The 27,812-nt window shown below is 54.3% G+C and overlaps 1 protein-coding gene across 8 annotated transcripts; it reads left to right on the top strand.

Annotated features, from left to right (window-relative positions):
• The first annotated feature begins 1,989 nt into the window (after positions 1-1,989).
• On the top strand, positions 1,990-26,971 carry Map7d1 (MAP7 domain containing 1). 8 transcript variants are annotated; one of them, XM_042271869.2, is made up of 18 exons: positions 1,990-2,533; positions 17,045-17,395; positions 17,534-17,602; positions 18,257-18,420; positions 19,051-19,156; positions 20,490-20,600; positions 21,811-21,933; positions 22,030-22,193; positions 22,291-22,445; positions 24,071-24,399; positions 24,649-24,826; positions 24,913-25,051; positions 25,140-25,244; positions 25,495-25,548; positions 25,731-25,773; positions 25,874-25,964; positions 26,083-26,276; positions 26,376-26,971. In XM_042271869.2, exons 1-18 carry the CDS (start codon positions 2,488-2,490, stop codon positions 26,384-26,386), a joined length of 2,433 nt encoding a protein of 810 aa, XP_042127803.1. In that variant the 5' UTR covers positions 1,990-2,487; the 3' UTR covers positions 26,387-26,971. The 8 variants fall into 8 exon arrangements, with proteins under 8 accessions (XP_042127803.1, XP_015854141.1, XP_006980132.1 ...); XM_006980070.4 differs by having other exon boundaries at positions 2,095-2,533; positions 19,051-19,165; XM_015998655.3 differs by lacking the exon at positions 20,490-20,600 and having other exon boundaries at positions 19,051-19,165.
• The last annotated feature ends 841 nt before the right edge of the window (positions 26,972-27,812 follow it).

Genomic DNA, 27,812 nt, shown 5'->3' with positions numbered 1-27,812 from the left:
ATCATATTTACTCAGCACTTCCTAGATACCAGGCTCTACCTATGTTAAATATTTCATTTGCATTGCCTTATTTAATTTTTACAATGACCCCCCAAAATACCTCATGGCACTCTTTTTAAAATTATTATTTATTTTTGATGAAGCAAGGCTCATGTATCCCAAGTTGCCCTTCAAAGTTGCCCCCTAGCCAAGGATTTTTATTTATTATAATACTCTTTTTTTTTTTTTTTTTTTTTTGAGACAGGGATTCTCTGCATAATCCTGGCTGTTCTGCAACTCACTCTGTAGACCAGGCTGGCCTCAAACTCAGAGATCTGCCTGCCTCTGCCTCTGGAGTGCTGGGATTAAAGGTGTGTGCCACCACTGCCTGCTATTATAATACTTTCTAAAGGAACTCTTCTTTATCATATTCCATACTTTTAAAAAATTGGTGGCATGTGCCTTTAATCCTAGCGCTAGGGGAGGAAGAGGAAGGTGGATCTCTGTGAGTTTGAGGCCAGCCTGGTCTACATAGTGAGTTCCAGGCCAGCCAGGGCTACATAGTGAGATCCTGTCCCCCAAATATATATATATATAATTTTCATTTCCACATACGAGTGTGGAGAACAGAGAACAACTTGCAGAGATTGGTTCTCTTCTTCTACCATGTGGGTCCCAGGGATCCGACTCATCCTCAGGTTTGGCTGAAAGTGCTTTTGCCCACCGGGCCATCTCCCAGAAACAGATCCTGCACTTCTGATCCTCCTGCCTCCACTTCCCAAGGGCTGAGATTACAGGCCTGTGCCGTCCATCATAAATGGTTTATGTGATGCCGGAGGTCAAACCCAGGGCTTTGTGCCTGCTAGGCAGACGCTATCAATAAGCTACACCCCCAAACCCCACTACTACTACTTTCTTGACTTTGGGGTTTCGGGAACCCCAAACAAGCTGTCACTTGTTTCAGATTAGCTCTAGATGCCAGCCTTTTAGCACCATCCTTTGTTAAGGTCACTCTCGGCCTCCAGTCCTCCCAACCCCCCACAGGGTTCAAGGCCCCAGCTACTGCACAGTTGTAGAGGCGACGGCTCCCGGGTTGCCTAAAACCTGTACCCCCTTATTCACCAGCCTCTGAATGAGTGCTCCTCGGAGGAGCTGCTTTAAGGAAGGAGGGTCCAGTGGGGAAGCGGGAGGAGGGGGAGGGAGACTGTGCTTCACTGGTCCTCATCTGTGGACAACTAGAGAGCTCGAGAGCTGACCTCCAGGTCAGGACAAAGAGCAGGGCTGGGATAGGCAGAGCCCCGCTGCCCCTCCTTCCTCCCTCCAGGCTGGTCCTATCTGCAGCAGCACCCCCACTATTGATCCGCTTTCCCAGCAAGCTCCCCGCACCCTGTCCCAGGCCAGGCCTGACTTGGCTTGAGTCCCTCACCTCAGCTGGCATAAACCAGGGGATAGGAGAGCCCACTCCAGCGCGTTGAGCAGGGAGATTTGGGGTGTGTGTGTGTGTGAAGAGAGGCTTACTATTCTTTATTGCAACGTGCCATGGGGGGGGGTCCTTTGGGGGAGATGCAGGGGGCTAAGGGTCTTCTGATGAAGGAAAGGGAAGGGAGGTTCGAGGCTAGGACCACCTAGTTTGGACCAGGGAGGGCCCCAGCAGATTAGAGACCTGAGTAAAGCAGGCGCGCAGGGCTGTAATTAGCCCAGAGAAGACACCAACCCTAGGGTGCAAGCGGAAAGGCGCCTTCGCAGCCATCGCCAGAAAAGAGGAAAAAGGGTAGCTCTTTGAGGGGGTCTCCTTGAAAACCGTTCTTCAGACCTTGCAACGCCCCCCGGCCAGGAAGATTTTGTCTGAAGCGGGCTTGGGGGAGAATTTAGACTTGATGCCGGAGCCTCCAGCATCCAGGGTGGGAATGGGAGATCCCAACCCCTCTCCCCACTCCCCCAGTCCCAGCGGCGGGTGAGTCACCGGAGAGCTCCCTACATAGTCTTCGGGCGCGCGGCGCGTACCAACGTGCGGCCGCAGGGGGAGTCAGCCTAGCCGGCATCGGTGCCCCCGCTCGGCGTCCGCCCTGCGGCGGCTACAGAAGGAGCGGAGTGAGCTTCCCCGCGCTGCGCTGCAGGGCGGAGTCGGAGCCCTCGAGTTGTGCCCGCGGTGGCTCCGTACTCCATCCCGGCGGGGGTGGCCGTCTCCCCCCCGCGCACTTGGTACGTGCGGAGAGGCCAGGCCCAGCCCGGGCTGTACAATAGGGTTGGGCCGCGACCAGGACTGGGCCGGCGCTGGGCAAAGGAGCAGGATCGCGATTGCGGAGGACCGACACCGGGTAGCCGGCAACTCATCGTTTCGCTGGCCGCCGGCCTCGACCTCTCCCACCCCGAGCGCGGCCGCCTCTAGTCGTTGCCCGCCGGGCGGGCCGGGCGGGATGCGCCGCGGGACCCCCGTCCTGGCCTCGGGCCGCCGCCGCCGCCGCTGCCGCTGAGACCCCCAAAAAAACCTCCAGTGACGCCGCAGCCATGGAGAACGGCCCGCGTGCGGAGCCCGGGCCGGGCGCACCCGCAGGTAAGCCGGGAGCCACGCCGGGGCGAGCCCGGAGGGAGGCCGAGCAGCCGCCGGGCGGCCAAGGATGAGGTTGGCGGCTGGGCGGGGACCCCTCCCCCGCCGCGCCCTCTGACCACTTAGAAGTTTAAAAATAAAGGCTGCGGCGGCCGCCGCGGCTCCGGGCCACGGACGCATCTTCTGACAGCTGCCTCCTCCCCCAGCCTCGGCGCTCGGACGCACGGGGCATCGGGATCCGCCGGGACCCGGCTAGGGAACCGATGGGGTGACCCTTCTGCCGCAGCCCTGGGCCATCCTCTTTTCCCCACCCCCACTCTCCTTCGAGATCCACCCAGGCTCTGAAGATCCTCTTTTAACTGAGCTGGAGCCGCTGTCCCTCTCTCCATCCTCCATGGGCACGTGTGACCTTAGCTTGACTGTGTGTGTTGGGGGGCCCCCAGATTCTCTGGCCTGGAACCCTGCATGCCGAAACTAGGCCCTTGTACCCCCACGCCCAGGCCCTGGCCCAGACCTCGCCCCCACCCCATCCGTCCAGCTGCCGCGCAAAGGGCCTGTTGCTGTTGCCGGCCGACCCGGAGGGGAGGGAGACGAGGGGGAGGTCTTTAGCGGTGGCTGCCAAGTAACCCGCCGGATAAAGGCGAGGGGGAGGGGGAGGCGGTATTGTTTGGGGCGCGGGCGGGAGCTGGGGAGTGGGCCGCCTTCTCTGAAGCCAGGCCTACTTCAGAGCCCACCCAGTCCGATCTGGGACAGGAGTGACAGAGGTGGATCCGCTGGCCCTGCCGGGGCCGGCACCGCTTCACTTCTGCGGGCCGGAGTCGCACTGTAGAATGAAGTGGAGGCTCAAGGATGGCACTCCCGACATGCCACATCATTCCCCAGACTGAGGTTTTTGGATGCTTACACACACACACACACACACACACACACACACACACACACACACAATTCCAAATTTCCAGGCCCTGGACCACCGAAGCTCTCCTTTCTACCCCTCACCCCACCAACCACCAGTGCCCTGGACTTCTGCAAATCCCATTCGATCTGGGAGCAGCTGATGAGGGGGTGGGGACAGAATTCTGGTTGGGCCTGGTGTCGGAGGGAGGACTCTTTCTTCCTGGAAGGGGAGGGAAAAGCATGACTACTGAGGACCCGAGTCCTGACCCACTTGACGCAGTGGGGGAGGTGGCCCCATCTCCCACACTCCCAGAGAGTCCCCAGACTAATCCTGCCACCTCCCTGCACCCCTGGGGTGTGGGCCCGGGATGAAAGAGTGTCCGTGGGTGCGGAGTGCGCCCGAGATGAGGTGCGGCTGCTTGGCCGTGGGTGGGTGGGCTCCTCCCCGTGTCAGCGTGGGTGCTTGGAGGGGACCGGGGATGGTGTAAGGGGACACAGGAGAATGGTGGGTTTCTGGAGGTTTAAAGGCTGTGCCGGCAACAAGGGTGGATGGGTTGGTGCTGGCTCCGCGGAGCCTGAGCGGGGACACCTAGGGAGGCCCAGCCTGGTCTAGCCATCTGCTTACTGGTACTCTGCACCTGGGAGTCCTTGGCACTGAGGTGGTGTGCCCAAAAGCCTGAATGGTGACGCAGCCTCGGCAGTGGTTGGTTTATAATTAGGGCACTTGGATGGGGGGCCCAGACTGAGGGTGAGGGCAGGGTGGGAGGCTTGGCTTTACTGAGGGCCTAGGTGAGGGTGGAGGGCCGCCTGCAGAGGCCTGGGTTGGGGAGGTGCTTCTATATGTAGGGGTCTAGATGGAGTTACATGAGAAGCTGGGTCGGGACTGTGACTTGTCCCTACACAGGGAGAGTCTAGAAGTGACCGTAGCAGTGGCTTCCTAGGAGTAAATGATGTGCCCAGAGTGTGTGCCGGGGAGAGTTTGGGGCGGTGGTCTAAGGCTCAGAGCGTGGGTGATATGACCCTGCTGTCTTCAGGTGCCTTTTGTGTACTTGTACCCTGGGCAGTAACCATCAACAGACAGCATGGGGTAGGGGACCAGGGTGGCACCCACTTTAGAGTCAGAAGACCCGGATGGAAATCCCAGGTAGCTGTTTCCTGACTCCTGCCGTGGAGCCCCTGGAAAACAGAGGACCGGGTTTGTGCTGTGAGCCCCATTTGGTTGATGTGAGGGTTAGAGATGATGAACCTGAAGGAACCTGGCACGCAGGCACCAGACACCCTCAATAAAGTGTGATTACCATTATTGTGGTTAGACTCATTAGAACTGGTGCCAGCAGGGAGGCATGAGCTCTGGGGGAGGGCAGGGAGAGAATCGGGAAGCAGTTTAGAGTGTAGACTCCAGAATCAATTTGAGCTCCACATCATAACCTTCACTGTATGATGGGGGCATTTCTTAACCCGAGTCTCAAGTTTTCCCATCTATAAAACAAAAATAATGCCAGAAATGATCCCTGAGAAGCATTAGGCTCTTTAAATGAGATGAACACATACACTCTTAGGCCCTGCTACCAGCCTAGGTTGGTTGGTTTGTTTTGGTTTTTCGAGACAGGATTTCTCTGTGTAGCCTTGGCTGCCCAGGAACTTCCTCTGTAGACCAGACTGGCTTCGAACTCACAGAGATCTGCCTGCCTCTGCCTTCTGAGTGCTAGGATTAAAGGCTGCCAATGCCTGGATTAGGTTTGCTTTTTATTGCTATCATTTCTAATTCTGTCAGAAGTCTGAGGCTCAGAGATGGAGCACCATTAGAATGGTGTGTGTGTGTGTGTGTGTGTGTGTGTGTGTGTGTGTGTGTGTGACAGAGAGAGAGAGAGAGAGAGAGAGAGAGAGAGAGAGAGAGAGAGAGAGAATACCAGGGAAAGGACTTCTAGACAGATGTGAGGCAGCTGAGGTGTGTCTGGAGAAGAGAAGGTGGGCTGCTCTGCTTGATGTAGGGCAGGGGCAGGAGGAGAGAAAACAGGAGTCAGGTCTCACACATTGTCCTCTGGCCCCACCATGTGACAGCAGGGAGCTGGTAGAGCTGAGGTGGTGAATGGTACCTACTGCTGTAGTTGGAGAAGCAGATGTGTTCTCTGAAGGGAGAGCATGGGATTTGTTTGTGGAAGGCCCCACCGAGCAGGAGGAAGCATCGGAGTGGATGGACCTAGAAGGCTGAGTCGAAATTGGGGGTAGTGGCTCCACAGGCCACAGGTGTACATGCAGCAGCCAGCATGGCTGACCCCTCCTGCTGACAGCCCCCCTCACTGGACTGGTGGGCTCAGTAATGAGGCCTCTAATGAGCCTCTAATGTGCAGTCACGCATGTGCAAACGAGGAGTGAGGGCTCCGGGCCAGCTTAGCCCTCTTCCCCCAAGGATGGCCACTAGCCATTAGTGGGACCCAGGGAAGGAGGAGTAGGAAGCTTACAGCAGGGCTCCCGACCAGACTGATGGCACTTGAGGGCTGCTGGGGCAGGCAGGTCTCAAGTCTGACGGAGGAGGAGCTTGACCGGAGGTCAGAAGCAGCTGGGAATCATGTCCTTGGGTCCCCTCTGGGCCAGGGAGGGCGGCAGGCTTGAATAATGCAGCTTTGTTGGCTGGTGGTGGCTCTGCCTGGCACCCCGGGGCACAGCCTCCAGTGTTTCCTCATCCCCTCTCAGCTGCAGCTCTTCCCCAAGGGGAGTGGGAGCTCGGGGCAGGGAACAGGTATTGCTGTTCGTCCCCAGATGTCAGGGGAGAGTGGACCTGGGTGGGGAAGGAAGTGACTCCTTGGCTCTCCAAATTGATTGTTATTGTCCCCAGACCCTCCCATCTGCTCATGACCTTCACTGTGCCGGAGTGTCATGTCTACTCTCTCAGTTGTTTCTTGTGACAATCCCATCAGCGGGGACTAATTTTCTGCCCATTTTATAGATGAGACCCAGAGAGGTGAGGTTGCTTGCCTAAAGCCACACCGCTAGGAACTGGCAGAGGCAAGGCACCAAATCTTTACACAGAATTCTGACCAAGCATGCCAGTGACAGGATCCGGCCCATCACTTTTCCAAAATTTACTTCAGGGGGCATCGTGGTCCAGGGGACCCCTGGCCATTTTTTCTTGCAGACACTGGTAGAACCAGCTAGCTAGCCCTTGGGCTCCCGGGGAATCCAATCAGCTTGGAGACAGAGCAAATTAGACTCGTGGTGATGACAGGCTAGCCAAAAGCCCGTTCTCCAGGCACTGGGTTGGGGCTGAGGGAGGGACGTGGTGGAGCCTGAGCTGCGGGATGGGGTCATTTCCTGCCGCCTAAAATAACAGGAAGTGGGTGCTCCTGATTGGAGGCTAGGAAACAATGGCCGCCGGTCCTGCCAGGGAGGCCTTCAGAGCCGGTCTCACTCAGGAAGCTTCAGCCAGCTTCAGGACCCTGTCTCCTACCTCGGGGGAGGCCGGCCTTTCCCAGCGAATTGCTTCTAACTGCTAAGTTCCTCCAGGCCAGGCCTAACGCTGCTCTGGGGAAACATTTAGAAACACCTGTCCTGGCCAGCCAGGTGTCCCTCAGGCTTTGTCCTTCCTCACCATCCCCACTCTCCCAACCCGGATCTCTCCAGGAGGAGACCGAGGAGACGGCCCCATCTGGTAGCAGAGTGAGGGTCCATGGAGACAGTTAAGCCGAGTCTGTGCAGACCTCACCTTTACCCTTCCTCAGCTGTGTGGCTTTAGCAAGTGTCTTGATCTCTCAGAATCTGTTTTCCTGATTTGTAAAGTGGGGTAACAGTATCCCCCTCTTAGGATCATATCAAAGAATGAATGAACAAATGAGGTTACAGACTTAGCTGGGCCGGCCATGAGCCTTAGCTGCTGTGATTCACCAGACTTCCTCTGGCCCCAGGTAAAGGAATGCCCTGAAGCGGGAGGGCGGAAGCGACAGGGAACAGGCTAGAGAAATGTGCAGGGGAGATTGGCTCGCTACGTGTGGGTTTCTGAGGCTTTGCCTGCGGTTGAGAGGGAGTACCTGGCTGCTTGTGGGCGTGTCTGTGTGGGCACATCTGTGTCTGTCTCAGAGTACGTGTGTGTTTTGTGCATGTGGAGTTATGAATCCAAGTCTGTTTCCTGAGAGAGACACAGGAATGTCCTGTCTCGTCATTGTGCATGCTCTTGTCTATGTTGTCTGCTTTCTCTCTTGGGTGCTCTCTGTCTGTCTGTATCTTTCTGTCTATCTATGTGTATATTTGTCTGTCTCCACGCGTCTTTGCTGTCTGTCTGTCTGTCCTCCTGTCTTCGTCTGGAAGGTCTAATGTTGACACCTCAGAAGCCATCGCGAGAGCAGGAGGTTCTTATCTCCTGTCCCGCCTCCCTTGTCTGCATCATGCCTTCGCTTCCCGGCTGCTCCCCTCAGCTCTCACCTGGACAAAGCTTCGCTCTGCCTTGGAGATGGACCTCCCTTCCCCTCTTTGGTCTGAGACTTCACTTCCGGCCTCCTGTTGGCCAGCCTGGGCAGGAGCCTGCCTATCCTGCATTCCTGAGCTCTTAGCTCAGGGCCTGTCTGCCCCACCTGCACCCTTCACTTTTGTGGGGGCACCTCCCTGGGGGAGCCACCGAATCACTTCCTTCTTAGGGATCAGGTAGGAGCCTGAGGGAATGATGACATGGTACCTGACTGGAACAGTGTGACATAAGATTTTGTCATCAAGCAACACTGGGGTTCAAACCCTGCCCCTGACATGAACAATCCACTTAATATGAGTAACAGTTACCTTACCTATGAAGGAGGCAGGGGATATATGGGACTTTCCCTTTAGGATAGTTATGAGAATTGAGTGACGTAAGAGAACATGGCTTAGGAGTTGGCAGAGGACATCGGGGTCTTGATACAGTCATGACATTTAGAATTTAGAGAAACATCTATGCCTGGGAGCACCTTGGAGTACTGTGTACTCTCTTTTTTAAGACAGAGTTTCATGTAGCCGAGGCTGGCCTTGAACACTTGATTATTCTGGCTTTACCTACCCAGTAGGTAAAGGGACTGGGACTACAGGTGTGTGTCATCATGCCTGGCTTGACTACACACTGTATAGGTGGTTTTCCACATATGTCCATCTGTCCATCTATCCATCCATCTGTTTAGGTGTTCATTGATCAAACACGGGTTCCTATTGTGTGTGATCTGGGCATGTCCTGTATGTGTGTGATCTGGGCATGTCCTGTATGTGTGTGATCTGGGTATGTCCTGTATGTGTGTGATCTGGGCATGTCCTGTATGTGTGTGATCTGGGCATGTCCTGTATGTGTGTGATCTGGGCATGTCCTGTATGTGTGTGATCTGGGTATGTCCTGTATGTGTGTGATCTGGGTATGTCCTGTATGTGTGTGATCTGGGTATGTCCTGTATGTGTGTGATCTGGGCATGTCCTGTATGTGTGTGATCTGGGCATGTCCTGTATGTGTGTGATCTGGGTATGTCCTGTATGTGTGTGATCTGGGCATGTCCTGTATGTGTGTGATCTGGGCATGTCCTGTATGTGTGTGATCTGGGCATGTCCTGTATGTGTGTGATCTGGGCATGTCCTGTATGTGTGTGATCTGGGCATGTCCTGTATGTGTGTGATCTGGGTATGTCCTGTATGTGTGTGATCTGGGTATGTCCTGTATGTGTGTGATCTGGGCATGTCCTGTATGTGTGTGATCTGGGCATGTCCTGTATGTGTGTGATCTGGGCATGTCCTGTATGTGTGTGATCTGGGCATGTCCTGTATGTGTGTGATCTGGGCATGTCCTGTATGTGTGTGATCTGGGCATGTCCTGTATGTGTGTGATCTGGGTATGTCCTGTATGTGTGTGATCTGGGTATGTCCTGTATGTGTGTGATCTGGGTATGTCCTGTATGTGTGTGATCTGGGTATGTCCTGTATGTGTGTGATCTGGGCATGTCCTGTAGGTGCTACAGAGAGGACTAAGGCTCAGTTTCTTCTCTCAGTGAGTTTTTCCACTGATGAGTCGGGCATGGCAGGCAGATACAGAGTGAGGCTGAATTATCAGTGCTGTGAGGGACCATTGGCCCAGTAGGAGCTGGGGTGGCAGAAGAGGGAAACATGCATGAGAGGGCTGCCGGGAGATAGCGCCCGTGTGGCAGGCCCACTTGGAACTTGACCCCTGTCTCTCGCCAGACCCCAGGTGCCAGCCTTTTAAGGGCTCTTGGGAAGACAGGACTGTCTGACACCACCCCATAACCAGTTTCTGCACCTTTGCCCTGCAAATGCTCTTGGTGCCAAGAATTAAATACAAATTATCTACTGCTTATCCAGTTCTTAGCAAATACTTCTGGCAGATAGCAAAATAGCAGGAGAAACCAGCAGTGACCGAAGCCTCCCCGGCTGGCACAGTCCAGAGCAAGATAAAATGAAGTGACCTAAGGATCATGTTTGGTTGAGGTGAATAACCAGAAAAGAATCAACCATATTGTATAGATAATTAACCAAGGAATTAATTTGGATTACCATACATTGTTCCAGATAATGCCATCCTGATGACATTTTGTCAGGGTTGGCGTAATTCTGAGGGAATATTTGTATTCCGGGGGTCAGAAGCCTGCCAGGTCACGAATGTAGTTCCAAGCGTCCTGTTTGCCTCTTGAGACGTTTTTCTTGTTCAGCCACTGGAGTAAACACTCATTATTATTTTTGTTAAAGTCTACCTGAGTACCTTTGTCCAGGGCACCGCCCAAACTCCGTTGAGATGGAGGTCCTTTTCTTCCTTTCAAGTGTTTAGCACTTCAAAATACATTGCCACACTGTTCTGTTCTGTTCTTTCCTTCCTTCTTTCTTTTTGGACAGGATCTCTCTATTATTTAGCTCTGGCTGTCCTGAACATGCTGTGTAGACCAGGCTGGCCTCGAACTCACAGAGATCCTCCTTAGTGCTGAGATGGAAGGCGTGTATCACCACACCCAGCAGATCTGTTCTTTATGAGAGGAAAATTTTCCTTCATATTGCACCTGCTTTAGGCTAGGGTGGCCTCACGGTTTGACATTTTATTGTCATTCAAAGCACATTTTGACTGTGTGAACGTGGCATTGTGGTAGCTGCTGCTGATGCAGCCCTGAGCAAAGCAGAGGTGGCCCAGCCCTTGCAGGGCTGTCTAGAAGGCAGGAAGTACACAAAGAAGCTTGACAATCTATGACAGTGCTCCAAAGAGAAGCTCCTGGAGCCGCAACTGTGTGTAATCATGGATTTTGTGCCGATCAGAGAAGCCAGGGAATGCTTCTCTGAGAGAATGGTGAGTAGAGCAAAGGAGAAGGAAGAGTTAACAAAGAAAAGAAGGGAAAGAGCACATGCAAAGGCCCTGTGGCAAGAGGAGCTTGGATCGTCATCGGAACTTAAAGGAAGACGGTAGAGGCAGAGTTCAGGCGACAAGCAGGGATCAGGGAAGGCAGAGATTTAAGACCGAGTGGTGGAGAGCGATTGGGCCTTTAGACTCTGCCAGACATGGAGACTCAGCTCCAGTGTCTCCTCTTCATCCTCAGAGCAGTGGGACACCATCGAAATTTCCAGTGTTCAGTGGAGAGCAGAGTGGAAATGGGTGTGGCAGAGAAGGACTATGAAGTCCTCCAGGTAAAAATGGCGATGCTCTCTGCCAGGGTGGGGCTTCTTCATTTCCCAAGTACTTACGGGGCATGTATGTCCCCATCTCTGTTGGGGCTAGAGATAAAATGAGACAGACAGACAGTTGTGCCTCTGGGAGCATAGGCTAGCAGCGGCGGGGGTATGTGAGATGGGTTTGTGAACCAAATGTGGTTGCACCCACCTGTCATCCCAGTTTTTCAGGAGACTAAGGCAGGATGGCTGGAGCTCTAGAGGTTGATGCCAGCCTAGGCAACATATCAGGACTCTGTATCTAAAATGAGGCGTTGGTGGTGACCAGTTCTAGAAGGTTCTGCTTTGCCAGGGATGTCAGATCCCATTGGCCTCCACCCCTCTCCAACCTCAAGCCTCGGAACAAGTGATTTTACCACCAAACAATAGACAAATACAAATAAAGAAAGCAAAGGGCTGGAGAGATGGCTCGGGGGAAGATTCCCTTCTAGAGGACCAGAGTTTGGTTCCCAGTACCCATGTCAGCTCGCCCACAATTGCTGGGAACTCCAGCTCCGGAGGACCTAATACCCTCTTCTGGCCTATGGACACATGTGGCGTGCACATGCGTGCTCAAACACACATGCAAATGAAAAAAAAAATCTCAAGAAGGAAAAGAAGAAAAGCTTGGTGTCACCAGTTTGTCAGCCCCGCTACTCAGGACAGGAGGACCAAGATTTCCAGGCCTGCTGGACTCTAGAGTGAGTTCTAAGTCAGGCTGGGCAAGTTACTGAGGCTCTGTCTCAAAGTGCAGAAGTGCAGAAGCTGAGGATACAGCTCGATGTAGAGTAGTCGCTTAGCAGGGCAGCGGCTCTGGGGTCGAACCCCAAGTACTGAAAAACAGACAAAAATGAGGTGGATGCTTGTATAGGGTAAAAGAAAACAGAAACAGAGGAGGGAGAGACTTCAATTATAGTTTTTGGTTTTAAATTTACTTTACGTGTGTGTGTGTGTGTGTGTGTGTGTGTGTGTGTGTGTGTGTGTGTGTGTATGTGTACAGGCGTGCATTGATACAGCATGCTGTGAGATCCAGGGATGAAACTCAGGTGATGCGGCTCACACAGCGGGTGTGTTGACCCACCGGGCCCTCTCACTGGCACTCCAGTTTGTAGTTTTAGATCAAGGCAGGCCTCACTGAGAAATGAGACCACAGAGGGTGGGTGAGGGGGTAAGACTAGCTGAAGCTGGCGACAAAGCTATTCCTCCAGAGGACTTGCACATTGCAGCCCAAGGCAGAGGGACATGAGGGACGGTGGCTGGAGGGGCTGAACTCCCGGAGAAGGGGAAAGGGGAGACGATGTCCAAGAAGGTGACAGGTGGAGAGGGAGGGAGGGTAGGGAGGGCCCTGGAGAGCCTGTGCACCCTTGGGTCCCTTTGGGTTCTCACCTTCATGAGATGGGGGAGATTCCGGGGATTTCAGGAAAGAGTGACGTGATATGACTCATTGTTACTTGATCTCTCCAGCTGTGGTGTTGAGAAAAGAGCAAGGTGATGGGCATGGTGAGGTGGTTGCCGGGCGGTGGTGGCGCACACCTTTAATCCCGCACTCGGGAAGCAGAGGCAGGTGGATCTCTGTGAGTTCAAGGCCAGCCTGGTCTACAGAGCGAGTTCCAGAACAGCCAGAGTTACTCAGAGAAACCCTGTCTTGAAAAACAAACAAACAAACAAAAAGAAATGGAAGTAGTGAAAAGTGATTGGATTTGGAGTATATTATGAAAATTAAACCCAAAAGATGGGCTCGGATTAGACACTCTGAAATGACTCCAAGGTCTGAGAGGCTGTGAGAGCTGGGAAAACCCGAGGTGGGAGGAGTGGTTAGGTTTGTGACCTCGGTGAGGCGTCTGGGGTGTCAGGTCGGGAGTTACAGGAGCGAAACTGGTCCTCCAGGGAGAAGTCCGGGCTGGAGAGACAAATTTGGTTGCTGTCAGCACAGGGATGAGTTTTAAAGCTGTGAGTCTGGATGACATCACCACAGAGTGTGGGGCCAGAGAAGAGGTGAACTCCTGAGGGCCCTGGGGCGCACAGCAGCATGGAGAGGCTAGGAAGCCAGGGAGCGACTGGCAGAGCGGCACAAGTCCCAGCCAGCAAAGCGAAGGAAAGCGTGACCTGAAGTGTGTTGTCGTCTCCACAGCGGAGCCAGACAAGAAGCATCACAGGGCCGACTGGGTCAGTGTGGCTGGTAGATCACGTCAGCGTGAGGCAAATAACCAGCTCTCGGACTTGACATCCTGGAGGTCCCTGCTGACCTTGCAGAGAACAGGGTCAAGGCCCAGGGTGAAGGCCTGGCCTGGAGGAGGTCAGGCAGAGGGGACATGGGTGGCTTCTTCAGGACAGGTGCTGCTTGAGGAGGCCAGAGACAGTGTCCCCAGTAACCGTCTATACCAGCAACTCGGTGAGGACTTGGAGGCTGAGATCCGTTCCCACACAGGATCAGCCTGTCCTCTCTACAGCCAGGCCTTGACCACATCTGAGGCTGTCCACCTCACTCCCCCCAGGTTCTCTTCATCTCCACAGTCGGCCCTACTTACACACTCACCCAGACACTCACCGTCTTACCTGGTGGGTGTGATTTGCCTGGGTGTAGACAAACACCCGCCTACCCGTTTCCTTGCAACACCTGTTAGCACACACAGGTGCTTGAGGAAGGGCACTACACAAGCCTCGCCCTCAGCCTTTATGCTGAGACTTACACACCCAAATTTTGGCCTCAGGCGGCCCTGGGTTCAAATCCTGCTCCACCAAATACTACTTTTATGACCCTGAACAAATCCTTTCATGAAAGGAAGCTTGGCTTCCCTCATCTATGGAATGGGGGAAGACTCTGTGTCCCCCAGTGAGTAGCAAGGCTTCACTGAGTGGGTACCACTAGTGTTGCCTGGTGAAGTTAGTTAAGGAGTTTGCACCTGGCTGGGAAGTGACTAGGCACAGTTCTGGCTGCTATGAAGAGCTGGGTTACCTGTTATGGGGCTGTCAGAGTTGAAGGTTGTTAGGAGGGAAGTCAAGGCCTCGGCTTGGGCTCTTGCCTGTCGCCCAGGAAGCTGGACAGGAAGGACTGAAGGGGAAAACAGAAACCTGGGGTGGTATAATTGCCTAACATCCATACTGTTTTACAGTAATGCTAGAGGTGGGTGGAGAAGGGCCTAGACCATGGTTCTCAGCCTTCCCAACGCTGTGACCCTTTAATACAGTTCCCCATGCTGGGGTGACCCCCAACCATAGCAAGATTCCATTGCTACATGGTAACTGTAATTTTGCTGTTGTTATGAATTGTAATGTAAATATCTGATATGTGACCCCTGCGGGGGTCTTCACTCACATCTTGAGAACCACTAGCCTAGACTCTGCTGGTGACACTGGGTTCCAATCCAGGTGATCTCAAAGCTGGGTGTGGTGGCACATGCTTGGAATCCCAGAACTCACAAGGAGGCAAGAGGACACCAGTTCTCACAAGGCCAGGCTAGCCCTTGCGGTGAGACCTTGTCTCAAAGAAAACAAAAAGGATTCTCCTTTGTCTGTGCTTTATTTTCCTGTCTTTGTGAACACGTCTTTATATGTCTTTTGTAGGTATAAGATGTCTTTATAACAGCTCCTTCATGAACAGTGGGGTTAGAACTAGAGCATGTGAAGAGCATGTAGCTTTATGTGTAGGGAGCACTCAGAAAAATATGAATGTCAGTGGTGGTGCATGCCTTTAGTTTTAGCACTTGGGAGGCAGAGGCAGGTGGGTTTCTTGTCAATTTGGGGCCAGCCTACTCTACACAGCAAGTTCCGTGACAGCCGGGGCTACTTAGAGACCCAGTCTTCATTCATATGTGTGTGAACATCAGTGGCTATATCTAATCTCACAGTGCTGTGACGTAGGTAGTATCCATGCTTTCAGAAGAGCAGCTGTAGCACAGAGCAGGTCTGCAACTATCCAAGGTCACCCACTCTGCAGGGAAAGTGGGGTCCATGCTTTCAGAAGAGCAGCTGTAGCACAGAGCAGGTCTGCCACTATCCAAGGTCACTCAGTCTGCAGGAAAACTGGAGTCCATGCTTGCACTGTCTGGCTTGGAGCCCAAACCATTAGAGACCTTCCTCCCAGAAGAGGGTATTTAGAGAACCAAAGACAGTTCCCTGGGGTGTCTGCTCCCTGCACACAGCTTGTCCCGGGGATGGGGAGTTTACATGTCCTGCGAGAGCCAGAGTTCCCAGAACAGAGGCCTTAGCATGGCAGCGGTCCCCAGGAAGAGTGAAAATGTCACCCATGATACTGCCTGTTCCCATCTGTCAGTGCTCTGTCCTCACTAACTCCCTAAGTGGCCAGAGGTCCCCTGCAGATGGCATAAAGGCTCAACATGAAAAGAATTCTCTCTACAGAGAGAGGGAGGTGGAAGCACTGTGCTAGGTTCTCTCTACCAATTTCACACGTGGGAAAACACAAGTTTGGAGTTTGAGGAGCTTGCCTGTCTTGAGATAGCGAAATTAGAACAGGGCCGTTAGCCTGACGTCTGTTTGTAACCTGTCCTTTGGTGTGAAATGCTCACACGTGCATACACATGTGTATTTAACAAGTTCTCTTTTTTTGAGACAAGCTAGTCTAGAATTCATTGTGGAGCTAGGTTGACCTTGAACTCACAGTGGTCCTTCTCCCTCAGCCTTCCAAGTGCTGGAATTACAGGTGTGTGCCACCATGTATGGGTGAATATTTGTGGGGGGTGGGGGCAGCAAAGGAGAGAGGTTCGGGTCTCACTATTTAGCACAGGCTTACTTCAAACTCATTACATCATCAGGCTGGCCTTGAACTCACAGCAGTCCTCCTGTCTTCGCTGTCCCAGGGCTAAAATTAGAGGTGTGTGCCACCACCATGTTTAGCAATATTCATATCTTTTTTTTTTTAAAGATTTGATTATTTTTATATGTGTGAGTATTTTGTCTGTATATGTGCATCACATACATGCCTGGTGGCGGCGGTGGAGACCAGAAGAGGGTGTCATATCCTCTGGGACTGGCGTTACAGATGGTTGTGAGCCAGCGTGTGAGTGCTGGGAACTGAACCTGGGTCCTCTGCAATAGTATCAAGTGCTCTTAGCCATTGAGGCATCTCTCCAGCCTCTACTGTTCATATCTTTAAAGACTAAACCCAAGGGTTACAAACAGACGTTTCTGTAGCTGGCTGCCGACCCCGTGATGACTTTGGCAGGGCAGATAGCCTACGGCTGCCATGCTTTTCCCTTCCCCTTGGTTGGCCCCATGTGCCCCGCCCTGACGTACTCTGTGAACCAACCAGCCTTTGGGTTGGACAGTGAGAGCCGAGGCAGAGCAGAAACACGACGAAGGGCCAACCAGGTGTCTCAGCGGCTAAATCACCAGCTCAGAGCCTGATGACCCGGGTTCTGTCCCCAGGGTCCACATGGTGAATGGAGAGAGCCGGTTCTCACAAGTTCTCTGACCTGCACATATACACCGTGGCATGTGTCTTCCCGTACACACACACACACCCAATACACATAAGTGAATACATGTCATTTATTTTTAAAGGGAAGAAAGAGAGGTAAGGGAGGCAGACATAGAAACCAGTGGTCACCATTTGGTGCTACAGCTTTGTTCTCGGTCATCCAGCATGTCATGCTCCAGCTGCCCCTTTGCACCCTGCCCCTCCCTGCCAGACCCTTTCTTTGCTTTGCCAACTCCGCTCATCCCTCAGTTGGCACTCGTTCATGTGCAGGTTAATCATGTCAGCTGTGCTGTGCTGTGCTGTGTGTGGCACTTCCTCTCTGCTGCCATTTGCCTGTGCCCTACTGGAGGGTGAGTTCCCTAGAGACAGGGATCCTGGCTAGCCTCTCTCCATAATGTCATTAGTGTCTGGAGTAGAGTAGGCCTGGCGCACGGATGGAGTATCCATGAATGAACGAATAAGTCCCTGGGCAGATTGCTGTGTGAATGGACGGGGCGTGTGTTCAGTCTGACCCTCCCACCTCGCTTTTACTTGTCTTTCAGCTGTGATAGCCAGGATTCCCGCAGAGCCAAGACCTTCTCCAGAAGGCGACCCTTCCCCTCCACCACCACCACCACCGATGTCAGCCTTGGTTCCTGACACTCCCCCAGACACCCCTCCTGCCATGAAGAATGCCGCCGGTCCTAAGCAGCTCCCGCTGGCACCAGAGACTCCCACTGGGCAGATCTCTCCTCGGCCAGCTCCACCCCAGGAAGAATCCCCATCCTCAGAAGCCAAGAGCAGGGGACCCACCCCACCAGCCACGGGCCCCCGGGATGCCAGGCCTTCTCGAAGGAGTAGCCAGCCATCCCCGACAGCAGTGCCGGCCTCGGAGAGCCCTCCCACCAAGCAAGGTATTTGTGACGTGCCCAGTGTTGGGCTGTGGGTTGGTCACATGGAGGATGAGGACAGGAAGCTGGGCTGAGGCTAGAGGGAACACTGAAGCCAGTTGCCCCAGGAGACCTTTTGACCCTCTTCTTCCCTCTCCTCAGATACGAAGAAGGCAGGAGAGAGACACAAGCTTGCCAAAGAGCGACGAGAAGAGCGAGCCAAGTACCTGGGTGAGTGTTTGGGTAACGTTATCATCTTCATTGACATTCCCCAGCCTCTTGTGAATAAATAATACAGACCCTTCTAGAATACTGTGGGTGTGCTGAACTCACTTAATCCTCAGCACATTTTGAGGAGGAATCGGGTTGGAAAATACGACATCACTTGCCTAAGAGCTGGTGAATAGCTGAGATCAGACCCAGACAGACCTCAGATCCAGGCTCTATACTAGTGGTTCTCAACGTGCAGGTCGCGACCTCCACAGGCGCATATCTGATATCCTGCACATCAGATATTTACATTATGATTCATGACAGTAGTAAAAGTACAGTTACGAAGTAGCAACAAAAGGATTTTCTGGTTGGGGGTCACCTCAACGTGAGGAACTGTTTTAAAGGGTCGCAGGATTAGGAAGGTTGAGAACCACCACTCAGTATGTACTGTCATACGTTGAATTCTGTCCAGTAGGCCCCCAAATCAGGAGGGTCTCACCCTAGTGGAGTCACTTGTCCTCCAGCCTGGGAGATGTTAGGTCAGTGGGGCAAACAGGTTCCCCCAGACCTACCTTCAGGAAGCCCTGGAATATGAACGGGGCATATGAGTGGAGGCCTCACAGAGGCCTGCCGCGGAACGCCTCGGGTCATGCCCCCTCATCCCTGTCCCAGCGGCCAAGAAGGCAGTGTGGCTGGAGAAGGAGGAGAAGGCCAAGGCGCTTCGGGAGAAGCAGCTCCAGGAGCGCCGCCGCCGGCTGGAGGAGCAGCGGCTCAAAGCCGAACAGCGCCGGGCTGCCCTGGAGGAGCGGCAGAGGCAGAAGCTTGAGAAAAACAAGGTACATTCTCATCAACCCTGCAGAGTTGACACAGACCTTCAGTCTGCATGCACATGTGCCCACCGCCTGTACAGTAGTGAAGCCATACACACATCCACACATGTCCCGGTGTGCTTCTGTGCCTAGGCAGACCCATCTGCATCCACCCCTGTGGCTCTGTCCCCGTGTGCCCATGCAGATGCCTTTGCTTCACATGTGACAGGTCCCAGGGTCTGTCCTATATATGCAGATACGTGTCTGGACAAACCTCCTTCCATCACATGGATATAGCCTAGTCTGAGCATTGTTGAAGTATGAAAGACACGATAGCCTAGTCCTGTCTGGTAGCCTCAGCCACAAAAGGAAAACAGACCCAAGATCGGGATCCTCAGTGCTAGGAGACATGACCCTGCCCAGGAACCCCAGGCAAGGAGAGTCCCACCCATCCCAGGAAGTGACTCAAGCCCCAGAAAAGCTCTCCAAGAACTGTGGATAGGATCTGTCTATCACACACGGGCTTGAATCACAGCAGACTCAGTAGCTTAGGTTGCCTGCAGTGAGTCAGGAAGAGCTTAGGATGGGAGAGGACCTTCTCCCAGGTATGGTGGCTGACTCTGAGCCCAAACCTCTCTTCTCCCCATGGGCCCCCAGGAGCGCTATGAAGCAGCCATCCAGCGGTCAGTGAAGAAGACATGGGCTGAGATCCGGCAGCAGCGCTGGTCCTGGGCAGGAGCCCTGCACCACAGCTCCCCCGGACGTAAGACCAGTGAGTGGGCTGGAGGTGCTGGTGGGTGGCTGGGCAGGGCTGAGGCCTGCTGAGGTGGGCAAAGAACATTTTACACACAAGGTGCTCGCTAATCCCGGCAGCAGGTATGTCTTGCTTCTTGTATCTTCTGGAATAGTCTGTAAACCAAATCATCCCTTCCTAAGGACTTCCACTACCAAATCAGAGATGGATTCTGTCACTCGGTTTGCGCCTCAAACCTCTGTCGTCTTAGGAGTTGTTTAACATGCTTTCCTCCTGTCAATTACTGTTAGTTGTTGATATGTAGAAAGAGGACTTTAATGCCTTGCAGACCCTGGATGCTTACAGAAAACTGTCATCCTCTGTTTTGGAAAGTAGTTTTTTGTCTGAGTTTTCTTCACCTAGGCACATTATGGACTTTGGTCTGACTTCTTGCTGGCATGTATGTACCACTGTGCTTGGATGTCTTTATGCAATGCAAGGTTCCGTATTTCGTGTACCTCGCCTGGTAGATGTGTTGTGTAGCCCACTCTGTGAGGCCATGTTTGAGGCTTTGTGTGCCTCGGTGAGGGCTCCTAAGTCAGACCTCTGATACCTCGTGTGACCTCTAACTTCTCAAATCTCACTTCCTTCATGTGTAAAATGGGGATAACAGTACTGCTTGCCTCCAAGGTTGTAGGTAGATGTTTGGAGGATCAGGTGAGGTAACATGTATGTGGTGCCCAGCACAGTGCCTGGCCCATGGTAAGCTGTCAAACTGCCATGGCTAGGTTCCTTCATTATGTTTCTGCCTGTGTGCATCTTACTTATGTTCCTCTGTCTGTGCATGTCTACACACACGTTACGTGCATGCCTAAGTATCCACCACCCTGTACGCCCGTGTTTGCATGTCTTTGTGTCTGGAGAAGTCTGTGGATCTGTGCAACCGTGGACTGTGTGGGTCTTCTGTTTAGGAACATCTTTGCCTTGTCCCAGGATGTGGGTGTTGTATCCATAGCGCCTTGGCTGGACAGTGTCAGCAAGTGCCAGTGTTGGGCGGTTGTGGGGAGGGGTTGCAGCCCCCGCCCTAGGCAATGGCTTCCTCTGGGCTGCCCAGGAAGGCTGTAGTTCTAGTTTTCCACCGTTTCTTCCCTCTGCTCCATCTCCATTGGCTCCCGAATCAAGGTTGTTTCCGATCATCTCCCTTGTCCCCTCCCTCTCCCAGGGCCAAGTCAAGGCTCCTCTTCCCCATCCTGCCCGCTCCTTCCTCTCCCACCCTGCCCTCAGAGCATCCTGCATGAAGGCCTCAGTGCCCCCCCTGGCTCCCGTCTGGCCCGGCCCTAATGCCGTGTCTTTTCCCCTCCAGGTGGGAGCAGGTGCTCCGTGTCGGCAGTAAACCTGCCCAAACACGTGGACTCTATAATCAACAAGCGGCTCTCAAAGTCCTCTGCCACGCTCTGGAACTCCCCCAGTAGAAGTAAGAGAAGGCCCAGCCTTCCCCCTCCAGAGCCCCTTGTAGCCAGCCAGCCCCCTCCAGAGCCCAGCAGGAATATTCATCCCTGGAGTCTTCATACTCCAGGTCCGGCCCTCCTCCATCCCACCCAGGGCTCTGTGTCCCTGGCGGGAGCCAGCATTTGGGCCTGGACCCTAGGACATAGTAGTGTCCTGTAGGAGAGAACAGAGACAAAGGACAATGGCCTCAAGAGAAGATTAGGCTAAGGGCTGGGGTGGTAATGGGCAATCAGCTTTTTCTCTAACCACAGCCAGCTGGCCCTGGCAGCCTTAGACAGGTGGTTTTGCCCCCATGTGTCAGGCTAGCCTGGATACTAGGGTGGGGGTATTCTGGCTCCGCCCTGGAGGACCATGCAACCTTGCCATCTCTGCCTCTAGAGCACCTGCTTTGGCCTTGGCTGGGTCCGAAGTTGGGACCAACCAAGGTGGCACAGTCCTGCGTTCCCACCCTGCCCTGGTGCTTACATATGAAAGAACCATGGTTAAAGTTATTTATAAGTTTCTCTAGCTTTTATTTGGTTGCTCTGTTGCCTAGCAACCAAATCAGCTGCTGCACCAACCCCACCTGACTGACGCTTAAAAATAACCCAGCAGCTGAAGGGACAGAGCAGGGTGGCCCAGGGCAGCCAGGCCCTCTAGCAGCCTCTCACACACTCCTAACGGCTGGTTGGAGGAGCACAAGGACCCTCACTACCCAAACCCAGGAAGCATGCCTCCCCCAGGCCAGCATGATGAGAGCAGGAGAGGCAGGCCCTACTTCGGGACCTGGGAGAGGGCAGTTGGGTCTTCCCTAGGTCCTTTTATGGCTCCTTCCTTTGCTCACAGTTTTGAGCCCTGTCACCTGGGGAGACGGGTAGGAGGCACTCCTAACGTGATGCAGGGTGTTGGCCTAGGATTTTTTTTTCCGGTTTTGGGAATTGAACCTAGGGCTTCTTGCATGACAGCCAAGCGCTCTACTTCTGAGATATATTCCCAGTCCCTTGCTCAGTGTGTTGTTGCCTGTGTCTGCAAAAGGAGGACCAGATCTCAGGAAGAAATGTGTGACCCCGCGTGATATGGGGTGGGGGTGGCGGCAACCCTCTGGAGAATTCCTGAGCTCATCGTGGGTTCAGTGCCTAGTCTCCACCCGTGCCTCCGCCTGCCCTGACCTGCTCTGCCTGGTGTTCTCCCCCCAGATCGCAGCCTGCAGCTGAGCGCATGGGAGAGCAGCATTGTGGATCGTCTGATGACGCCCACCCTCTCCTTCCTGGCTCGGAGTCGCAGCGCGGTCACACTGCCCCGAAACGGCCGGGACCAGGGTAGGAGCAGCGGCCCTGGGAGACGCCCCACAAGGGGCCGGGCAGGGGCCAGCCTGGCGCCTGGGCCACACCCCGACCGCACTCATCCCTCTGCAGCCGTGCCCGTGTGCCCGCGCTCAGCCTCCGCCAGCCCACTAACGCCTTGTAGCGCCCCTCGGAGCGCGCACCGCTGCACCCCGTCCGGGGAGCGCGCGGAGCGACGCAAGCCCAGTGCCGGCGGCAGCCCCGCGTTGGCTCGCCGCCGGCTGGAAGCCGCGCCGGTGAGTGGCCGCCGCTCGGGTGGGGACAGGTGCGGCTGGACTGGAGCGCGGGCGCCGCTGACCTCTCCTCCTCCTCGATCCTGTCCCGCGCCTCCAGGTGCAGAAGAAGGAGAAGAAGGACAAGGAACGGGAAAACGAGAAGGAAAAGAGTGCCCTGGCCCGCGAGCGCAGCCTCAAGGAGCGCAGCCTCAAGAAGCGCCAGTCGCTGCCGGCATCCGTGCGGCCCAGGCTCTCCACCGGTGCTGAGCTCAGGTGGGCGGGGCTCCGCGCCTCACCTGGACAGTGGCTGTCAATCATTCCCAAATACTTGAAGTTACTAAAGGGCAGGTTTTCCGTGTCTCTTGTCCCTCCTGTTTCTCCCTTTCTGCTCTTCCCCCACCGCACACTTTTTTTTTTTTTTTTTTTTTTTTTTTTTTTTTGAGACAGAGGCTACAACTCTTGAGCCGCCAGACACTTACTACGTGAGCTCAGTACTGGGAATAGAATCCCCAGCCTCCGGCATGACAGGCAGGCACCCCAGGCAGGCACCCCATCACTGAGCTATATACCCAGTACAGTTTGTATTTTGTTCATTTGTTTAGGATGTTTCACTAAGTTGCCCAACTTTAAACCTGTGATTCTTCTAAATTAGCTGGGTTATAGCAGACCTATGCCACCATACCTTCCCAGTGTGTGTGTGCGTATAGGCCAAAGGACAACTCTTGGAAATCAGTTCTCTCTCAACCATGCAGGTCCCAGGGATTGAACTCAGGTTGACAGACTTGGTGGCAAGCACCTCTACCTGCTGAGCCATCTCACCGGTCCCTTTTTTGTTGTTTGTTGGGCAAGAATGCCATATATCACCGGCCAGTGGTGGCGCACGCCTTTAGTCCCCGCACTTGGGAGGCAGAGGCAGGTGGATCTCAGTGAGTTCAAGGCCAGCCTAGTCTACAAAGCGAGTTACAGGACAGCTAGAACTGAGAAACCCTGTCTCAAAAAACAAACAACAACAACAAAAAAAAGAATGTCATGTAACCTAGACTGACCTTTAATGAGCTCTATAGCCAACGATGACCTTGAATTTGTGGTCCTTCTGCCTCTCAAGTGCTGGCATTTCAGGGCTGTGTGCATGCTCAGCGAGCATTCTGCCAACTAAACGCATCTCTAGCCCTTGTTCTGCTGTTTGGTTTTTGTGAGGCAGGGTCTCCTTAATTAGCTCAGGTGCCCTTGAACCCCAGCTGTCTTCCTGCCCTGGACTTTCACTCTTGGTCTTCTCTTCTCCCCTTCATCCTCCACCCCCTCTTTTTCTCTTTCAGTTTTTGATTATAGACGCCCCTCCCTCAGCTCCTAAAACAGTAACACCTGATAAGCAGCTCAGCACATACTTGATCAGTGAACAACTTGCCCTGTGGTGCTCTGGGTGCTGAGCACACTGGGCTAAGCCAGGCCTAGTTTTTGCTCTACTAAGTGTAGACGCTGTTGGGGAGGCCAATGTGAACCAGAACAACCGCTCACAGGTGAATTTGTAATTGTGAACTGAGATGGATATATGTGCTAAGAGGAAATGATAACGCTTTGTGAGTGAATAGATGGGGATGCCACCAGCCTGCAAAAGGCAACATTGGAGGCCAGTAAGATGGCCCGGGGAGTAGAGGCCTTTGCTATGCAAGCATTATGACCTGAGTTAAATCCCTGGAATCCATGGAAAGAAAGAACCACCTCACACAGTTGTCTTCTGACTTCCACGTGCATGCTCACACATGCACAGCCCACACAATAACAACAAATCTTTTTTTTTTTTTAAGGGAATACTTCTCCAAAGAAGTGACCTGCTTGGGGAGGGGAGTGCCCGCCCAGGTGCTCTGCCCTCCGGTTCTAACGTCTTTCTTCTCTCTCAGCCCTAAGTCCAAGGCCCGGCCATCCTCTCCCTCTACATCTTGGCATAGACCTGCCTCCCCCTGCCCCAGCCCAGGACCAGGCCATGCCCTTCCTCCAAAACCACCATCCCCCCGAGGCACCACTGCGTCACCCAAGGGGCGGGTTCGGAGGAAGGAGGAGGCAAAAGAGAGCCCCAGCCCCTCGGGGCCTGAGGACAAGAGCCACAGCAAGAGCAGAACCATCGAGGAGAAGGAGCCAGCGGCCCCAGCTTCTCCAGCGCCCTCACCAGTGCCCTCACCCACCCCAGCCCAGCCTCAGAAGGAGCAGCCCTCAACAGAGACCCCTGCAGGTGCACAGGAAGTGGGGTGGGCAGGGCAGAGGTGCCGTCTTTTCCTGTGTCTGGGAATCAGACCACCACAGACACTGGTGTTGAGGGACAGATCTCCTGCCCATGACAGGACCAAGTCTCAGACATAGTGATGGCAGCAATTGGGTTGAATGAGTGGGTCATTGAGGTCCTGGACACCCCGGGTGTACAGGGGTGATGGAGGTGCCTGTACCGGTGTGTGCTGACTCCTGGTCTTGGATCTTTCCCCAGACACCGCTGTCCCGACTGCCCCTCCTACCGCTGCTCCCCCGGTGACCCCTAGCAAACCTATGGCCGGCACCACAGACCGAGAAGAAGCCACACGGCTCCTGGCTGAGAAGCGGCGCCAGGCTCGGGAACAGAGGGAACGGGAAGAACAGGAGCGGAAGCTGCAGGCTGAAAGGGACAAGTAAGTGTGACCTCAGGGACTCTGAGGGCCCTTGTAGCCCCTGAAGAAGAGGCACAGACCAAGCTTGAGTTTTCTGCATCCTCCAGGCGAATGCGGGAGGAGCAGCTGGCACGGGAGGCCGAGGCCCGGGCCGAACGAGAGGCCGAGGCCCGGAGGCGGGAGGAGCAGGAGGCTCGAGAGAAGGCGCAGGCTGAGCAGGAGGAGCAGGAGCGGCTGCAGAAGCAGGTGCCCAGGCGGGTGGATGGGCAGATCTTGGCTGGCGCTAAGTGAGTTGACCAGGAGGGAGCCCAAAGCTTATGGAGGTCTTTGGCAGAAAGAGGAAGCCGAAGCTCGGTCCCGGGAAGAAGCTGAGCGCCAGCGCCTGGAGCGGGAAAAGCACTTCCAGAAGGAGGAGCAGGAGAGACAAGAGCGGAGAAAGGTGTGCAGGGCCGGTGGGCTCTGGGGGCGGGGCCTTGGTGGGGCGGGGCCCTGCTGGGGCGGGGCCTGGGTCTGACCCAGTTCCTGCAAAGAGTAGCTGGTGAAGCTGGGCCTGGGCTTGAATCTGTAGAAGATAGAACAAGGAAGTACTGGTGTGGGCTGAGGGGTACAGCTTTAGAATAGGGCCGGCTGGTGAGAAGTTGGGGATTAGGTCTGGGGGTGGGCCTAACTACTGTGGGACCTCCACACAGCGGCTGGAGGAGATAATGAAGAGGACTCGGAAGTCAGAAGCTGCTGAAGCCAAGGTCAGCATTCTCGGGTTGGGGGGGTGGGAGTTGAGGAAAGGAGGTTCCAGAAAAGCCTCCAGAGCCAAGGAAGAGCCTGATGGGGGAGGCTTCTGTGTCTGGGCTGAGAAGGAGGGGTCAGCAGAGCAGTAGACTGGGTCCACGTAGCCCTTGCACCTGATGTCTCTTCCTTTTCAAAACAGAAGCAGGATGGAAAGGAGACCACAGCCAACAATGCCAGCCCAGGTAAAGCCCTACTCCCCTCATTTCCTCTGCCCTGCACCCCTGAGATCCAGCCCCACCCTTAAACAGCCCCTAATTAATGGCGGTTTCTTTGATGTGATAGACCCTGTGAAGGCTGTAGAGACTCGGCCCTCTGGGTTACAGAAGGATTCTGTGCAGAAAGAGGAGCTGGCCCTTCAGGAGCCACAGTGGAGGTACCAGCTCCCAACCCCAGGGACTCTGAGCCAGGCAGGCAGCTGCAGGCTGGAGCTGTGGACTACTCTGGGCTTCTCAGGGAGGTGAGGCGCTAACTCTGAACCCCTGCATCCACAGTCTGCCAAGCAAGGAGATGCCAGGGTCCCTGGTGAATGGCCTGCAGTCCCTCCCAGCACACCAGGAGAACGGCTTCTCCCCAAAGGGAACTGCTGGAGAGAAGAGTTTGGGTCGAGCCCCAGAGGGGCTCCTCCCGTTTGCGGAGGCAGAAGCTTTTCTCAAGAAAGCAGTGGTGCAGCCCCCACAGGTCACAGGTAGGACTGCAGGGACCCTGGCCCTTGGATCCAGCTGCATCCCACCCATCCCTACCTGGGACTGCCCAGCCCTGACATTTTCCCTCTCCTTTTCCTCAGAAGTCCTTTAAGCAATTGCCTTGGACCCGGGTGCAGCTGTGAAGGTTCCTTTGTATCAGCTCTTGGGTGTCTGGAAGAGAAAGAGACGGAACAAAAGTGGAAGTGGCCCGGGCCCTCAGGCATGGGTCCTCTGTTGTTTTTAATCTGCACCTTACAGACTGACGTGTCTTTGGCGGGAAGCAGGCCCTGCCCCTCAGTGCATTTGTGTGCTCACACACTCAGACACCCATCTTCCCCACACACACATACACTCATAGCCTCTCTGGCCTCCCCCTGGGGGAAGGACCACTTGTAGTATTTGCCTTGGTTTGGTGGGGTACAGTGGATGTGAATACTGTAAATAGCTTCTGCTCAGACACCTCTACGTGGAGGAGGCGGGTACAGGAGGCAGTCCCTCCTCCCAGGGCCCCCTGGGAAAATCTTCCTCTATTTAACTGTAACTGAGGGGGAACCCAGGTCTGGGAATGGGGAGGGGGCACCTTGGGCCACAAAATACTGGTTGCTTCAGGGGCGATGCCCCCTGTCCTCGCCTGGAATCAGTGTTATTACATCTGATCAAAGTTCTCCAGAAATAAAGTGAGAATAATTCTGCCAAATTTGTGTGTCCTTGGAGCTGGGGGTGAGGGTAGGGACAGGTGACCTGAGTTCTGAGACTTTCAGGAGCCCTGGACTCCCTGCCCTATGGTCTTCTAGTTTGGTTATGAATTCATCCTTTTATTCTTCCAACAGATATTAGTTGCTGCACATAACCTATACTGGGCGTCACCCTGCCTGGAAGTACAGTAGTAGGAAAAGACATAGCCTTTGTGCTTGTGGAATTTCTGCTCAAACAGTGAGCATCATGGACACTGTGGGCTGTGCCGGGCATCCCTCCTTGTTGCCCCTTCCTCATTCCCGACAGAATCTCTAAATTGCCTAGAAACCTCCAGGTAACCAGGCTCTTCCCAGCACTGACCACGATTCATCAGAGGTGGCTCCTTGCCTCAGGGGCCGTGAATCACAATTGTGATAAGCCAAAAATGATGCTCCTGAGTTCCCTGGGTGATTGATTGGCTAATGTGTGCGCAGGTGGCACAGGTGTGTGGCAGATAGTTTTTGAGGTGACCTCCCAGTGACCCCTGAGTGTTGTAACCGGGTTGGACTGAGTAGCGAGTGGAACACAGGAGAGAGACTGATGTTTCGCTCAGTCCAGGCCTCCGGCTTGGTTGCTCTCTGCCCTTGGACCACTCCAGTGGAGGAAGGCTGGGTAAAAATAAGATCCTTATAAAAGACCTGTGTCTCCAGAAACTGCAGCTTCCTGACAGCAGTTAGGAGACTAAACTTGGAAACGGTGCTTCAGCCCCAGGCCAGCCTTCCGACCACTTTAAGCCTGGCTGACAATGTGACTGTCACCTCATGGGACACCTAGAGCTGGAACCAGCCAGCTTAGCCACCTCC

The sequence above is a fragment of the Peromyscus maniculatus genome, chromosome 2 (assembly GCF_049852395.1).
Source record: "Peromyscus maniculatus bairdii isolate BWxNUB_F1_BW_parent chromosome 2, HU_Pman_BW_mat_3.1, whole genome shotgun sequence".
NCBI classification, from domain to species: domain Eukaryota; kingdom Metazoa; phylum Chordata; class Mammalia; order Rodentia; family Cricetidae; genus Peromyscus; species Peromyscus maniculatus.
The sequence above is the reverse complement of the archived record's forward strand: the minus strand, read 5'-3'. Positions and strand labels throughout refer to the sequence as shown.

Bases quoted from the DNA above. Each gene is read 5' to 3' on its own strand.
- Map7d1 (XM_006980068.4), top strand. From the start codon at position 2,488: ATGGAGAACGGCCCGCGTGCGGAGCCCGGGCCGGGCGCACCCGCAG. The intron at 25,774-25,873 runs GTAAAGCCCTAC...TTGATGTGATAG, and splicing joins AGCCAACAATGCCAGCCCAG to ACCCTGTGAAGGCTGTAGAG. The intron at 25,965-26,082 runs GTACCAGCTCCC...CTGCATCCACAG, and splicing joins CTTCAGGAGCCACAGTGGAG to TCTGCCAAGCAAGGAGATGC.